Source organism: Zerene cesonia, unplaced genomic scaffold, assembly GCF_012273895.1.
Source record: "Zerene cesonia ecotype Mississippi unplaced genomic scaffold, Zerene_cesonia_1.1 Zces_u009, whole genome shotgun sequence".
Classification (NCBI taxonomy): Eukaryota; Metazoa; Arthropoda; class Insecta; order Lepidoptera; family Pieridae; genus Zerene; species Zerene cesonia.
The window spans coordinates 333,125-349,594 of NW_024045139.1; the positions used below are offsets into that span (position 1 = coordinate 333,125).

General features: G+C 33.0%; 1 protein-coding gene across 1 annotated transcript in view; it reads left to right on the forward strand.

The window, feature by feature from the left end:
• The window catches only part of LOC119839200 (integral membrane protein DGCR2/IDD-like), a 20,756-nt gene extending 6,150 nt beyond the window's left edge, over positions 1-14,606 (forward strand). The window contains exons 2-3 of the mRNA XM_038365413.1: positions 13,117-13,265; positions 14,171-14,606. Of these exons, the coding sequence (XP_038221341.1) occupies positions 13,117-13,265; positions 14,171-14,371 (350 nt within the window). The 3' untranslated portion in view covers positions 14,372-14,606. The remainder of the gene's footprint in view (positions 1-13,116; positions 13,266-14,170) is intronic.
• The last annotated feature ends 1,864 nt before the right edge of the window (positions 14,607-16,470 follow it).

The following is a 16,470-nucleotide window of genomic DNA, read 5'->3' on the forward strand; positions in this document are numbered from 1 at the left end:
CGGGGAGACTGACCTCTCCTCCCAATGTAATGAATAAAATCCGTTTAAAAGTCACTAATTCCGAAATGTATAATACTCGCGTAAAATCAAACACAAGAAAATACTATGTTTCATACAATCAAAATTCCTTCTCATATCGAAATTTGGTACTTACCTTGTTAAATCGCTTATAAAATTGCATCACAAAGTTACTAAAAGCAAAAATGACTCACTTGAAAGTTCAGTTGCACACTTACAAATAAATTTTAATTACGTAGGCTGCATGCTAAATGCGCTCTTAGTAGGCAATTTTCATACTCAACTATTTCTATATAACTCATATTTAAAATTTAAACGACTCTCAGTAATTTCCTTAAGTAGTTTCTTGAGTTTTAAAACTAGTTTATTTATTTAAATTCATTTATAGCGGCTTAGAATAAGTAACAAATTAGTTGTTAATAATTTTAACAGAAATCTATAAACGTAAAATATATAGTGACAGGTGAAAATATATTTTTCAAGTATCATTTATTGGCTAAAATCCAAACTGTTGTTACGCAACTAAAACTTATTGACTGCTTACTTAAAGCCAATCATATGGTATCAAAAAAGATTAGAATTTTGCCCATTAATATCGCTTTAAAGATATCGGAATCGAGATAAGACTCCCCATTCCGCAGAGCAAAGACAAGCATGTCGAACTTAGAACAATGATTGTGAAAGCTTTATGCAGGTGAACCGTGGAACTGCAATTATATTTGAGGTAAAGTTTGCTTGCACGAATGCATGTGGATAGTTTGATCAGATAGAGTGCTGGATATTATAACGGGTTATCTTTTGATGGAACTTTTAGATTTACGTATACGAATCGTACGTCCAAACTCCGCCTGTGTTCAAATTTTATGTTCCATTTTTTTAGTGTTATAAGAAATCTTCTGAAAATAATCAATATAAAATAATTATACACTTAAGAACTTTATACATTTAATCCCATTCAATCGATCGAATCAATCGCATACTATTTACGCATATTATTTACTACACATAAACCTGGCGATTTTAATTAAATAAATTATCCTCTCTCATGATACAAACTTAAAGTTATTATTCATGTTTTTGATTGTTTTTTTTTTTAACTATACTATGAGTCAGGTTAATATTGAACTTATACAGATTGCAGGACGTACTGTTACTATGATTAACGCCAAATTTTGTTATCTCCTTTACACAGCAGTTCGACATGTCTAGTTTCCTACGCAGAATATAAACACATGTATGTACATTTAGGTTACATAACAATATCATATCATCATAAAACATACCATACATAAACACCACCAAGGAAATTGCAAATATCGATGGCAGGACAAGATAGTAAATGGCCTGGGCGAAGCGTTAGGTCACTAACATCGGAAATTAGACGTCCGGACTTACTTTTACTAACCTTATAATAAGTGGTCTTGTACGAAGGGTATTAGTCCAGAAAACTAATCTCACATAAACAGCTTTCTAGAATTATTTTGCCCTATCTCAATTAAGACTAGACTGGTATTCTGGCAAAGATCTATCACAAGTATCAGTAAAAATGTCCATTATAAGTAATAGAGTTTCAGATGTTGTGATTATCTGGATACACTTCACCATCACTTGCCCAACCTTCTGGTTTATTTGCTACTCAATCCCTGTAGTGGGAACAAAAACTAATGACGATTAAGATTAGTTCAATCTTTTATAACTAACGCCATAAACACAGCTTGTCGTGGAAAGCTATAGATACCTAAAACGGAATTAGCTCAATATTACCACAATATCATCGCAAAACGTTCAGACAATTACCCTCTAGTCATATCGCGGCAATGGTCACTAACATAAATGCAAATTAGCATCATAAGATCGAAATCTACGTACAAAGCTAATGCTATCTTGGATTTGCTTTCACGTACTAGCAAATTATGGTAATTAGTTGAGTTACAAGCGCGGTCATGCAACGGCCATTCATCGATTTTGTTGAGCTTTATAGTGACATGAGATCACGCTACGTGGAAACAGTCGTTGGTTTTGGTTATAACTATTATTAATCCTAAAATATTTAAGCATTTATAAAGGTACAGAAGATATATTCAGCCATGCGATTCGTTGTAAGAATAAAATAAATTCTAACTTATAATACGGCTGTGTTTTATAGAGGGATTTATTAGGTTGCAATTATATAAAAATTTATGAAGTTTCAGTGAGATTTGGTAGAATATATATAACATAATAAAGAATTTACATTACTATTTGCTATGCGGGTAGGTAGCTAAGTTAATACTAAGCTAGGATAAAGACTCGTTGCGGTAAAGGAAGACAGCAATTAAATCCATCTTCAATTCATCTTCATCTCTTGTTCCATTTTCAGATTGAACATTGTAACTACATTTTAATTCAAAATATTTATTCGGGTCCAACAAAATACGATTCAGTTTCAACAACATTTAACCAATGTCACGAATAACCGAATTTCGACTCGGTTTTAAACTTGTTGGTAGATTTATGATCAAAATTAAGGTTTAGTTTACACACGATCACAATGCATACTAATTTTATAATCGCAAAATGCCTTTGACCAATGCATGTTAAAACCACAGCATGATTTTGTTGAATTTAAAAAGTCATATTAGTGTTTAAATCCCATAGACAAACTGCTTTTTTTCAACCTCTTAACTGTAAGAGATTAAAAGTGTGCATTTGTCCATAACAAACCACGGGGCATAACTATTTCACCTGTAAAATGACAGTTGAAGGGGGATAACTGAAAACCGGTGCTGCGATGTATCTGCGTCACAGAATATCACTGAGTGGTATCCTTTTTTAATTGTTTCATACTGCACAGACTTCATATCGCATGCATCTATTTTAACCATAGAGTGTTTTCTTTTTTCTTTATGTTGAACTTGAAACTAAACTATTTGTACACTCACTGTGTGGCATGGCATTTAAATAAACGTCATTTCTTATTAAAATAAAATGATACACGTACTTGAAGTGGGTATGTAACAGGATCGTTGAAATTTAGCGATACCTACCAATCAGCCATCGAGCCTGCGGTTGAATCGAAGATTGGTTTTAACGTCACCAATTAATTGCCTGCCGGTTTTATAATGAAAATTGGATGTAAAACGTATTGAATAATTGGTGTTTGAAATATGTAGGGTAACATTTTAATAAGCGTTTATTCATCGACGCCATATATTTTAAGTAATTATAAATATATCGTTGTTACCGTAGTTATTAATGATAATTTATTGCAGCTTTCTTACGTGACGTACGTTCTAAGGCTAGATCCAATCTATATTTATTGTCTTAGAAGTTTTCAGGTTGATAGCAATTTTTTCCAACGAAGAAATAAAATTCTACTAATGTTGTAAATGCGAAAGTTTGTAAGGATGTGTGTGTTTGTTGCTCTTTCACGTTTCACCGATTGCAATGAAATTTGGTACGTAGACAGCTGGACAACTGGAATAACATAAATGCATCCCGATATTCCTAAGCTAGTGCTAAATAAATGTTAAATCTTCATGTATTAAGGTACAGATTGTTTGCATTTTATGTCACTTAAGAATTAAAATGACAATTAATTTAAAGATGTACCGAATCCCCAAACATATTAGACTATTTTTTATAATATGTTTGGAGAATTGATTTTATTGTGTGTAATTACTGAAATATTGATTAACATTATTCTATTGAACGAAAAAAGGCGAGACCTGAAGACCGAATCTGATTAAATTCCCTTTCCCTCACTCATTTCCACACAGACAACTATTTTCCGGTATTTGAAATCAGAAAAAAAAACAACATTATACTCCTCATCAACCTAACCCCCTCATCAACAATAATTCAATATTTCTTTGGCAATTTCACATCCTTCTTCTTTTTCCATTTCGTCTCAATTCTAATCGTTCATTCAATAAAATTAAACGTCTATAACACACTCTCTTTAGCGCCCAAAAATAACCGTGTCACAGTGTAATTAAAATTTCGGCGCTAAAATTTGCCACGTCGTTGACACAAGTTATATGAACTCCTTGGTGTAGAATTTAAATTATTTCCTTACATATTACGTTCTTGACATTCCATTCTTGTAAATACTCATGTGAAAGAATTTAGCAGCCGACTTCAAAACGAACTTATCTTGTTTGGCTTTGTTACCTCAGTACTTTCGACTAGAAAAATCAAATTTTGATTTTTTTTTTTTTTTTTTTTAAAGTCATAGCGGGCAACTGAGCTGGTGGTTCACGATCACCACCGCCCATGAACATTCGCAGAGGCTTAGACCTCTGAAAATGCGCTGCCCGCTTTTAAGGGATAAGGGATAAGGAAAGGATTGATGGCTGGAAAGAAGGAATGGACTGGGAAGGGCTAGGAGAAGGAAATAGGCCTCCGGCTCCCCCACTCACCGTACGAAACACAATAGCAAGCTATTATTTCACGCCGGTTTTCTATGGGGGTGTGGTACTTCCCCGGTGCGAGCTGGCCCAATTCGTGCCGAAGCGTGCTCGACTACCACATCCAATGATGATACCGTATGGTCCCATATAAATTTGCTCTGTCTCTATCTCTTGTTAGTTCAACCTTGTTCCAATTATTTGAAGGCGGTTAAGCTTCTTCTTAATTAGTCATATTAGGCTTAAGAACAGCGATGGTATTGGCCAAGGTTTTAGTAAATTACAATTTAGCAACGCGGGCGAAGCCACGAGCGGAAAGCTAGGGTATAATAAATGTATCATACAATAAATGCCCGCTAAATTATCATAGCTGTACCATTCATTAAATGAAAATAGTAAACGCGTCATACAGAAAATAAATGATAGCTTTTTGCCAGATCAAAGCATCTCACGATAATATTACCCACTACATGAGTTGGCGCTAAATATTAATATTATACGTTGCGAAATAAACATTGGAGTTAGTATTTTCTTGTTTTGATTTTACGTGAGTATTATACACCTAGAAATTTAAGACTTTTAAACGACGAACAATGAATAAATCGCGTTTAAAATCCGTTTTAAAGTCTTTAATTTCTATACATTGGAGTTTTATTGCGCGGTAAACGTAATACTTTCCCTTTTTTGTCTTTCAACTAATATTGTTAATAGTTATCACAGAAGAACTTTTGGACCGATTTCAATCATTCTTTCACCATTAGAAGGCAGTTTTACATATATATACCACGGGCGAAGCCAGGCGAACCCGCTAGTTCTTAAACAGTTACTAAATTATAATTATTAAAGCCCACAGCTGTCTGTTCGTTACGTTATCACGGCCTAACCACTGCACTTTAGGTGAAATATGCAATTGGAATATTTCAACTATTTCGACCCAAGGTCGACGTAATGTTTGTATTACAAAATCGATCCTTAAATAGTTTTAATATAGATGAAAGTTTTAGTTTAGCTACTATTGCAAAAGCTGGTCAATAATTAATTATAATTCGTCATGCATTGTAATGAATATCATATTTACAATTAAACGCACAATTACAAAATTAACACACAGTTTGCTTTGTATTTAAATGTTTATAAATAAAATTGAAACGCGAACAAACTTCCTCATGGTTAGCCAAACTTTAATTTAGGGGTGAGAGAAATCCGCATTGCGACTACATAAAACTTGACACTGCATTTAGCAATAGCCTTTATGGTTGTCAATGTTCAAACACGATGCGGTATTTGTGTTAGATTGGCATTGGTTTTTTGTAAGCGATTTTATATATAATATATATAATTTTAAGGTTTCAATTAGGAGTATATAGAAATCTCAGGTTCATTTCAAATATATTCTTATTTCGTAACTTACTTTGTTTCTTTTGTCATTTAGAAATAAACGCAGGATTTCTTTACCTGTACTTTCAATGCAGCAAACTACTATAAAAATATGTGAATAGATGCTATCCAGCTTAAACAAACCGATTCTCATGATCTTTGATTCAATCAATTTTATGTGATAAATGCTTTATATTAAGTTGTCTTTGTATTATGTTATTTTCACTGAACTGGAATATAAAAAATAAAAATAGCCTAATTAGTAACATATATTAACTAGAAACTCGATCTTCTTATCACACTTTCTAGTTCGAAGATCGTGAAACATAAAATCGTAAAAAACTGCTGAAATTAAAAGAACTGTATTTAGTATCATCTCGTTACAAAGACGGAACGCTCTAGAATATGGATGATGGTGCAGGCTGACTTTGCTTAGCTTTATCCCTTAAAAATTATTATTTGACCTCACAAACGTCATTCTGTGGTTCGGCCCTAAACGGCCTGACCGATATATTTAACTTTTATGTTTTAGAGTGCATATTCGATAAGTTCATAATTGAAATTCAATTAAATTTATTCATTTTATACGGTTGGATGGTAGTTGCAGCCCGTTTCAAGGAAGTTTGGTTAACAGACTGTATTACAAGAATTGTGTACTAAAAACGTATGTAACTCATTATTAATCTGACCTCACGTTTAGTTTCTAAGCCCATACGAAAGGCATGTTCTAGCAAAAACGTAAAAGGCGAGCGAAGACACCGTGACACACATTTGTGTAGAAAACCCTGACGTGGTTTTAATGAGTTTTTGAGAGCTTTTAGAATCCCGAACGTACGTAGCACGTATTTTTTTACAATTATTTGTAACCAGCTTCAAACAGCGGAGCTTATCATTTAATCACGTGCATAGAAAATATTATTGGAAGTGTCAGTTATTTATTTCATTCATAATTAGTCAAATGTTACATTCCCTATCTAACAATGAACCAAATTAAATGAAGTGTTTCGTAAATGTAGAAGGAAACATAACAGAAAATAAAAATATAATCAACCTCATCGGTGATTCGAAATCTGTAAATTACATGTAAACTTTAAATTTATAAATTAATAAACATTAATTAGCTTACAATTAGTAGAAAAAAAAACTCCACATGTGGACTTTGCAAACCTACAAGTTATGTTTCGTCGTAAAAACAAAGTATTTTTCAAGCTTCAAAATGAAAGCTCACAGCGTTAGCATTCGTTAGCAAGTTTCAGATTTCATAATTTCATATTTTTAGAAAAACGTAACGCGTGAGAGTCGAGGCACTAATAAAGTAAAAATAGTAGTGTATTTTAAGACTAGATTGTTCAGATTATGCTAGTATAATCTAGTCTAAAAATACACTACTATCTATAAAACACAATTCCTAATTCAAAAATTTATGTGATTTCTTCTGATGATACAATATTGTATTTTACAAATCTTTAGCTACTTAGGATGGACTGAGAAGATTAAGGAAAAGGACACGGGCATCAGCAATTTTTTTGAAAATAAGCGCTCGAGGCGGCGACATATTTAAGTGTAACATAATATCCCATTAACTAGCAAGCATTTAACGTGCTTATGATGGCCACCTGGATACTGTTAATTAAATGGGCCTTCATACTATAATCATAGCCCTATCCTTTTCTCTCTTTGGTTATTGTATAGTCAGTTTAGCCTATGAAAATAAAGTATGTAGATATTACGGGGGATAGAACGTAACTCGGATCTCTTACGGTCCATGCATGTCTGTGATAAACGGATACATATCCGAGCGGCACCGACTGTTTCCCTTGTTGGTTCCAACAGCGAGAACTAACTTGCTCGCCTAAGCACTATTAACATAATCTATTCGGCTTATTAATACTCTTCATTATATACAGATATTTTTTTATAGTTGATTGAGTAAAGTTGCAAAGGTAATGACTAAATGCAATGCTATAATTATTTTTAGTTATGTATTTTAAGTTGTAAGTTTCTTTAAGTCACTGTCGCATTAGCAAGAACCTGTAATGGCATGTTTTAATTATGATAAATCTGGCTGTAACCCGTGGCGTCACTCACGTGGCACCCGTCTAAAAAGTGCTTATCCAGACTATAATCTGTCTCTGTACAAAATTTTATACAGATACGATACGCTGTTTTCGCATGAGAGTAATAAACATCCATATATCCATCCGTCCTTGCTTACAAACTTTCGTATTTACATCATTAGTAGGATAAATAAATGTAATAAACATATAGGATTATATAATATTGCGTCTAGCTATATTTATTTCACCACAAAAGTCACGTTTCTACGTAATATCATTCTATTTTCTTCCCAAACACGTGTCAGTCCCGCAGAAATAGCTAGTGTCCCTCATAAACTGGTCTTTACCGTCCCCGAGGGACACGGGACATAAATCTAACCTACTGCGGACCAAATATTACCGACTAGATTTTTAACAAGATCTCTCTGCCAAGTTTTTAAATTTATAACATAGTTTACAGATAAGATAGTCAACTGAATAATAAAATGGAATATAGATTGCTTTGAAGCTTGCAATTTTATAAGATTTATGCGTTAGAAATAAGAAATTTTTAAAGAATGGAAAAAAATTACGGCACGGTTCGGTGAGATGTCGCGGGTACCAATCGAAGCGGTTTTGTGATATGATTCTTACATCTGGAGATAGTTAGAGGGCTAGAGAGTATCTCATCATATTCCCATGAGCCTTGACAACGCGGGCGAAGCTAACAAAAACATTTTCACAATAAAATAATGAAATATCACACATTTCACTTCTATCTCAAAGACAGAAATGCATATGTCTTGTAAGATAGTTAATATAAGTAATGATATATTATCATATATAGTACAATACTATACTAGTATTATACAACATAAAAGAAAACAGTAGGAGATTCAAACTTTGATTCAATCCAAATCTTTCCCATATAAACTAAAGCAGTATTTGCCATCACAGCGATCAGCGCTCGTCAATCCACTTGGCCCATTGCAATTTACAGTGTCATATTGTTAATCTTTCCGGATAATTGGATTGGAGCGCTCATACTCCACTGGCAAATGGCTGCTGACAGCGGGTAATATTTACTCGCGTAAACCGACAAATTATTATACTAGTAGTTTATTATATAATAGTGTTATAATTAGTATTCAAAATTTCGGCTGCGTTTAAAACAGATTGTATTAAATTCTAGCGTTTGCCGTAGCTACGCAAGTAAATTCGGAGTAGTTTGATAGATATTATACATATAAACCTTCCTTTTGAATCACTATCTATATGAAACATCAAAAACCGTTGTGTAGTTTTAAAGATCTAAGCATACATACATAGAGACCGACACGAGAAGCGACTTTGTATTATACTATGTAACTACAATAGCGAACCGACTGAATTATAAAGAGAACCTATATCGTTGTTTTAGTTATGGTACCTCACAATTATGTTGCGTAATTATGATAATTAAGACATATATAAATATCGCAGATTATGTAGTTACAAAATTATATATAGCTACGAATTAAATCGAACATGTTAAATTGGTTTCTTTTATGTATTTAGAAATTAAAAACTTTTCAACGGATTTTAAACGCGATTTATTCATTATATTATTAACCCGACGTTTCGAACACTTTACAGCGAGCGTGGTCACGGGGGGATTCTTTTATGTACTTTAAAATGGAGTCCATCATGTAGTACCTAAGGATAAAAAGGACTCATAGACTTCTTCAGATTCAAAGAGTCCCTTTGACCGTTTTATGTCTTAATACTTAAAAGGTTCTTGATACGCCGTACTGTAGTAAGAAATTAAATAAGTGGTTTTTAACACAGAGAATTTATTAAAATAACTTTACGGTGCGTAATAAGATAGTTATGTTATCTATGGGAATGAGTAATATTAATCTATCGTTTTATAGACAGAATCGTAAAAAAAATTGGCTTGGCTTTTAAATGTTTTAATTAAAATACAAATGATAAGCTTGTATCTGACTCATTAAGACTCGATTTTACCCCACTTATAAGGACGCATTTTATTCAAAATTTGCTCACTTGTCAAAGGTCGGTGTCAATACCTACAATTATTTCATTCATTCATCTTAATTCTGAATATACTGATAAGTATTAGTATACTCTATATAAAATGGAAACAATTTAGTTGACTCTATCAAGTTTGTTTAACAATATTTATTTAATTATGACGGTAACTGGCTTTTAGTCGTTCAATTGTAACTAGCTGAAGATTTTTACACCATTCTCGTTATGTTCAAAAGGTAGAAAATGAACCACATTATTAGACTGGCAAAGTATAAATTTGCTTATCAAACGATTGCAAATAGAGTAGAAAAAAGGTTTTGAGAGAAATTAAACCTTTTTTTTTGTCATGTCATAAATTAAACCTAAACATTAAATCATTCAACTAAACTTCAAAGGCACTTTTTATCGTCAAATTATACAACAATTACGTACACCCGGTTCTGAAGGCATTTTCCACGGAGAAGAAATGAGAACTAAATATAGATTCTCGTAGAGGGGTGGACAATTCGTTAGATCTGATCTGAATAATGATAGTTAATGACTTATCTTATACCTTTAAACGAGCAATTCTTGTATATATATATATATATATATATATATATATATATAATTGGAATCTCGGAATCGGCTCCAACGATTTTCATGAAATTTAGTATACAGGGGGTTTCGGGGGCAATAAATCGATCTAGCTAGGAATTTTTTTTTAGAAAATGTCATATTCGTGTTTTATTCGTGTTTTTTTCCTGACATCTATTGGTGAATAATAATACTATTTTGCTTCGTAGATAGCTGGACAACTGAAATAACACAGGCACTTTTTATACCGATATTCCTACGGGATACGGTTACGCAGCACGCTTACGCGGTTTCAACCGCGGGTCACAGCTAGTAATGTTTGAAATTTTTATAATGTTAAACGTATCGGCCACGGAAAACCTTATGATGCGGGTTAGACTACTGAAATTTTCTTTGTATCTTAACCACTGTTTTTTGTTTTTATTACCTCATGGCTTTACTAGTTAAACCGATTTTTTATTTGAAGACTGTAGTCTTCCATGTGGTCCCATTAGTCTAGTTCTGACAATTTGAAGGCTAATAATAATGATAATGAACGAAGTACGAATGGCAGTGTAAAATACGTGTTATCGAGTATTAATATTAATTATCTACTATGGATAAGAAATTAAAACGCAGATTTGATGCCACTTTTTAACCTTGATTATCTTGTACTCCTTACATCCTATCCTACTAAACTAATCTTACTAATATTATAAATGCGAATGTTTGGAAGGATGTGTGTGAGTGTTTGATGCTCTTTCACGCAAAAACTACTGAACCGATTGCAATGAAATTTATTACGTAGACAACTGGAATAACATAGGCAACTTATTATCCCGATATTCCTACGGGATGTGGACTTACGCACGTAAAAGCGCGAGGCGCAGCTAGTTATTTTTTATAACTTTTACTTTAAATATAGTGGCTCGTTAATATTCATTTAAAGATATGCCAACGTCACATAATACGGTCAGAGAGAACTAAATGCTTCCCATACATAACAAGATAACGTTATAATATGTATTTTCCATATAAGCTAGAAGTATTAAGTGTTATGCCTCATTAGACTAATGCGTTTATTTATGTTGAAAGAACATGCAAGAGTGAAATGATAGTTGACAATTGCTAAATATTATAAGTCATCGGTTTATACGTAGTGTAATAATCACTAGCTTTTCGCCCCAGTATCGCCCGTGGTACATATATAGCCTATGTCACTCAGTGAACTTGCAGCTTCCTTGTGGTGAAAGAATTTTTTAAATCGATCAAGTGATCCAGATCCAATTTTGTGTGAAAAACAAACACACTTACCAAACTTTCCTCTTTATAAAATTAGTATATATGACCCTGGAGCGTTCCACAGGAGATCCCGGGACCTCGGACTTGGCCACCGACAAGGTATTAGGGGTAAGCTGAAGCCCCTAATACCTTGTCTAGATAATCTTTCAAGGATTTCCTCCCCGTTACAGGAAAAGGGTATAAACTATTAACTCTAAGTCCACAGCTTCGCTTTATCACATTATCTTTTTTTGTGTGGGGAAATCTGGCATAGAGCCCACGGCCCCGAGGGCAGAAGTCGTTGTGGGATACCTATTCCTAGATTAAAACCCCATTGTGTTCTAGCGAGTTAAGGATACCTATTAGGTACATTATCTTAACATTTATTCACACTACATATATAACACACTATCATAATTGTTTTATCAAATTCTTACAACAATATTATACAAAATTATCTGCATTTAACGTTATGAAAGCGTCAAATTTTACCTACAGTAATTCAAGCTTACACCAGGTAGGCACTCGAAGGGTAGTTATTAAAACTACAGCTACCAATGCATGTTATATTACGATCGGTTGAATGACGCGGCGCCAACATTATTGTACGAAATGACAAAGAAACCTTATTAATATATAAATACGTCAAATCCCATATTGGTGGTATATGTAATATTCATAAAAATACCTTTCAGATTTTGTTCCTAAATATTACTAGCTTAACGGTTTTCTACAGATGTAGGACTACATTTTTTTATGTTAAATCACTGAAATTAAAGACTTTTAAACGGATTTTAAACGTGATTTATTCATTATACATATTATTAACCTTTACTTAAAATTGTAAATACACACATATTGAGGTAAGAAATAAGAAATATAAAAATAATTGTGAATATGAATACGCGCAAACTCAAGAACATTAAACCTCAATATTTTTAAAAAGCAAAAAATATAGCTATAATTTTGATCTAATTTTAATAAAAAGTAAAAAAAAAAAACATTCAAATGTCAATACTGCTGTAGTGTAATAGCGCTAAAACTAACGATTCCGGCGTGTAAATATCAAACTAGTCATTACCTCCCACGAGTTTAATCATTTATGCAATTTCTATTTCCAGTCAGAATAGAAGTAATTAATGGTAAATAATAAAAAGTCACAGGTGAAATGTATATGTACCTACGTTGTTTTTTAATATAACTGGTTAAAATTCAAAATAAAAATCACTTTTGGGAGGGGCTTCTTAAAGTGTGACAGTCTGTGACAAGTATAAGGGGAGGGGTTTAAATAAAGCAAAAGATATAAGTGAAAAGAATCTATGCAAAAGTTCGTGTGACGTAATTTTCTGGATAGCTCTTGAGCAAGATGGAACCGGCGGTTAAATCACAGAACAAAAATAGTTACAACAACCATAAATTTCCTGTTCCAGAATGCGTCGAAGAAGACTGCGTGGACTGGGAGGGGAAGACCGTCCCCCACGGGCTGCTGTACGTCCCCGGGCCGGGGGTGTGTTCCATCTGCGTGTGCTATCACTCGGAGCCCATGTGGTGTAAGGCGATTTACTGCGACCCGCCTTATGTATGTACTTTATGATAGACTAGCTATTCGCCCGTGATACAAATGTAGCTCAGTGAAGATGTAGCTTGCTAATGGTGAAATAATTTTTTGACGTGACAACGTCTTAAATTAGGTTGCGGCTCGGAGTCACTCATGAAAAAGTGTAACGCCCGGTAACGTTACGATGAGTCACCGAACTATGATCGGTCCGCCGCGCGCGCATCACTAGAGAATTAGGCGCATTGAATCGGCGCGTGCTTGTCTCTGTCTCTGTCTTTTTAGTAAACTTTGTATTATATTTTCTATAGTTAAAATTTGTGCAATTCTTATTTTCATTCAATTCCTTGTTCCTATTGTGCAATTTAATAATATTCATATCAATAAATATTCTACCGAGAAAAAGACGTCACGTAAAATCTTCGCCCGTAAAACCGACTTTACAGACAACCATTTTTTTTAATCGATCCAGCAGTTTTAGTGCGAAAACATTACAAACATACAAAAATACGAAAGTGCCCTCTTTATAATATTAGGTGTGTATACCTGCTAGATAGAATCGTGGTTAAGCTTATTTTAATTTTGCTGATAACGTAAAAGGTGACTAGCGAAAGCTTGTTATTTTTTTTTTAATGTGAAAACATATCTTCGAACGATTAAAATTATTAAAAATTTAATAAATTTGCACTTTTAAGGTGTGGCAATAATTTTCTTGGTGTTTTTTAAAACTAAAACCAACAAAATTTTTATTTTATTGCCATTGATGGAAAGATATGAAACTATTTTTTTTTCCAAAATTAACCCTGCCATCTATATAATATCCATGGAAGTAAGGTACTTTAAGATGATTCGCACATACTTATTTAATAAATTAAATTAAATTTGATGAGCTGAAACATCACATTTCAAAAACAATACGAAATTTCCAGTTCTGCAATAACTTCCGAGTGGGCGAGCGCTGCTGTGAATTCGAATGTCTCGACCCACCCGGGGAGGACACCAGGTACCAAGAACGCCAGCGCCTACGAGCTCTCATCCTCTCTGGGAACTCATCCGCACCTCACTTCACACCAATGAGAATCAGCACAAGTATCAGCTTGCTGGCTGTAGCTGTATACCGACTTGTTTGAAAATTGAATGGAACCAAGTCAGACGCTGATATAGATTAACACTTGGTGTTAAAATGTTGAAAAGTTTCGAAAACAAAGACAATCTTCGAAATGGGAAAGATAAACTGTTAGATAAAATGTGACGTTACTTTCAAATTGCTTCAAATCACTGTCGGAATGAAAAATCATATTGATTCTTTTAGTATTTTTTTTTAGTAGATAAAAAATGTTGATTTATTTATTAGCAAAGACACGAGTCACGACAGTTTTAGAACTCATTCATAAATCGAATGAGTAAACTTTTTTTTTATTTATTAAACAAACTTTTGCAAGAAAGACGATGTACGACTTCGCGATTTCATAATTGGCTAACGTTACTATTTAAAATATTATAGCAAACGTGATATAAACAATGGTATAGTAAATCTAAAAAAAAAACGATTAACATTTACCTTATTACCCTCCTAGATGGAACAAAAATTAATAATCGCGTCAAAGCAGTGCAAAGAACAGCTGTGTTCCAAAAACATTGTTGAAAACAATTTGCATTACAAAGGTAATTAACTAAACGACATCTTTTTTGCTGCGGCAACACGTTTTCGCGGGAAATTGCAATTACAGAGTAAATAAACGGAATAAAATAGATGTTAATTAATAAGGTACACGATTTTACCCGTAATATTTTTTTAGATGCCAGCAATGTGTGCCTTTTCAATGTTTATTAAAGAATAATAATCTGTCCACGTTTCAATCCCTTGTCATTATCAACGTAGGAACTTTAGGTCATATCATCCTAGTAGTACTAAATTCAAATTCTTTAAATGATAAAACAACTTATTAAATATACGCCAAATGTTTGATCTCGCTAATTCCCTAGTCACATTTTAGAACAAATAATAACTTTACTTCTAACTTCGGTGCACCTTATACGCAGATAATAATTAGAATAAATAATTATAAATAAATAATTTTGGACCAATTTTATGTAACATTGTAGCTCAATATGGGCTGACTTCCACTAAGGCCGATTTCGGTTACGCACAAGACTAAAGATAAAGTCAGAGAACGAAAAAATTGCGGGAAATTCTGCATGTTTCCAATCAACACGGGGTCTAAGGGAACTTTTAATACGTGTTTATTAAAAATGTTACCAATGGAATATAACAAACACCAAACTTCTCTCTAACTTAGACAAAATTTAACACATCACCTTGTGATAAAATCGTAATAATAACTTTGTATTAGTAAATCTCACATAACACACTATTGAGGGAAGGAGAGAGAGGTGAAATATGGTTTGTACCGTTTTTCCCTATTTGACAGAAAGTGTGGATCGTAATTATAAGGTACTAGCTAGTACTTATTGTTAATTGGTACATAAAACACGTACACGTGGTAGATAGATGTAATATGAAATTAGATGAATGTTTCAATCGATAATGCATTGCTAGTGGATGTTGGTCCTTTTTTTAAATAGGTCTTGATTCGGTAACGTGGTTTAGGAACAGATTGAGGGAATAGAAATTTGTTTCCTGATGCTTTTGTGATAAATGGAAGGATACAGATTGCGTTACTGTCTTTTGTCCTGTTGAATGTGTTATTTTATCTGTCCATTGTGTTTTTATTGTGTGCAATCATGTGATACATATGTTATTTAACACGGTTTACACTAACATTTAGGTTTTACTTATTACTAAGATTCTAAATATAGCTTAGCACTTTAAAACTTCGTAGATAAATATTATACCTACATAATAATTAATAATGTAAAAAATATTCTTTATTGCTACATACTGTATTTCTATAAATTTCCCCGATGGTTTTTTAATATCAAATAATAATTATAATTGTGTATAACAACATTGTTTGATTGTTTTATGGTATACTATAAACATATACATAAGAGAGAAGGATTTTTTTGAACTCATTGTTTGATATTGTGAAATTATATTGCTTTTTAATATAACATTGGTTTAAAGGTTAGCTCAAATTTGCAACAAATCTGATTCTAAATTATTAATTGTAGTCTATTAATTTTTTTACGTTATTCGTACTATTTATCTTTCTAGTCTCCTTATTCGTAGATAGGCACTTTAAAATTTTAGCTTTAAACCCTAGAT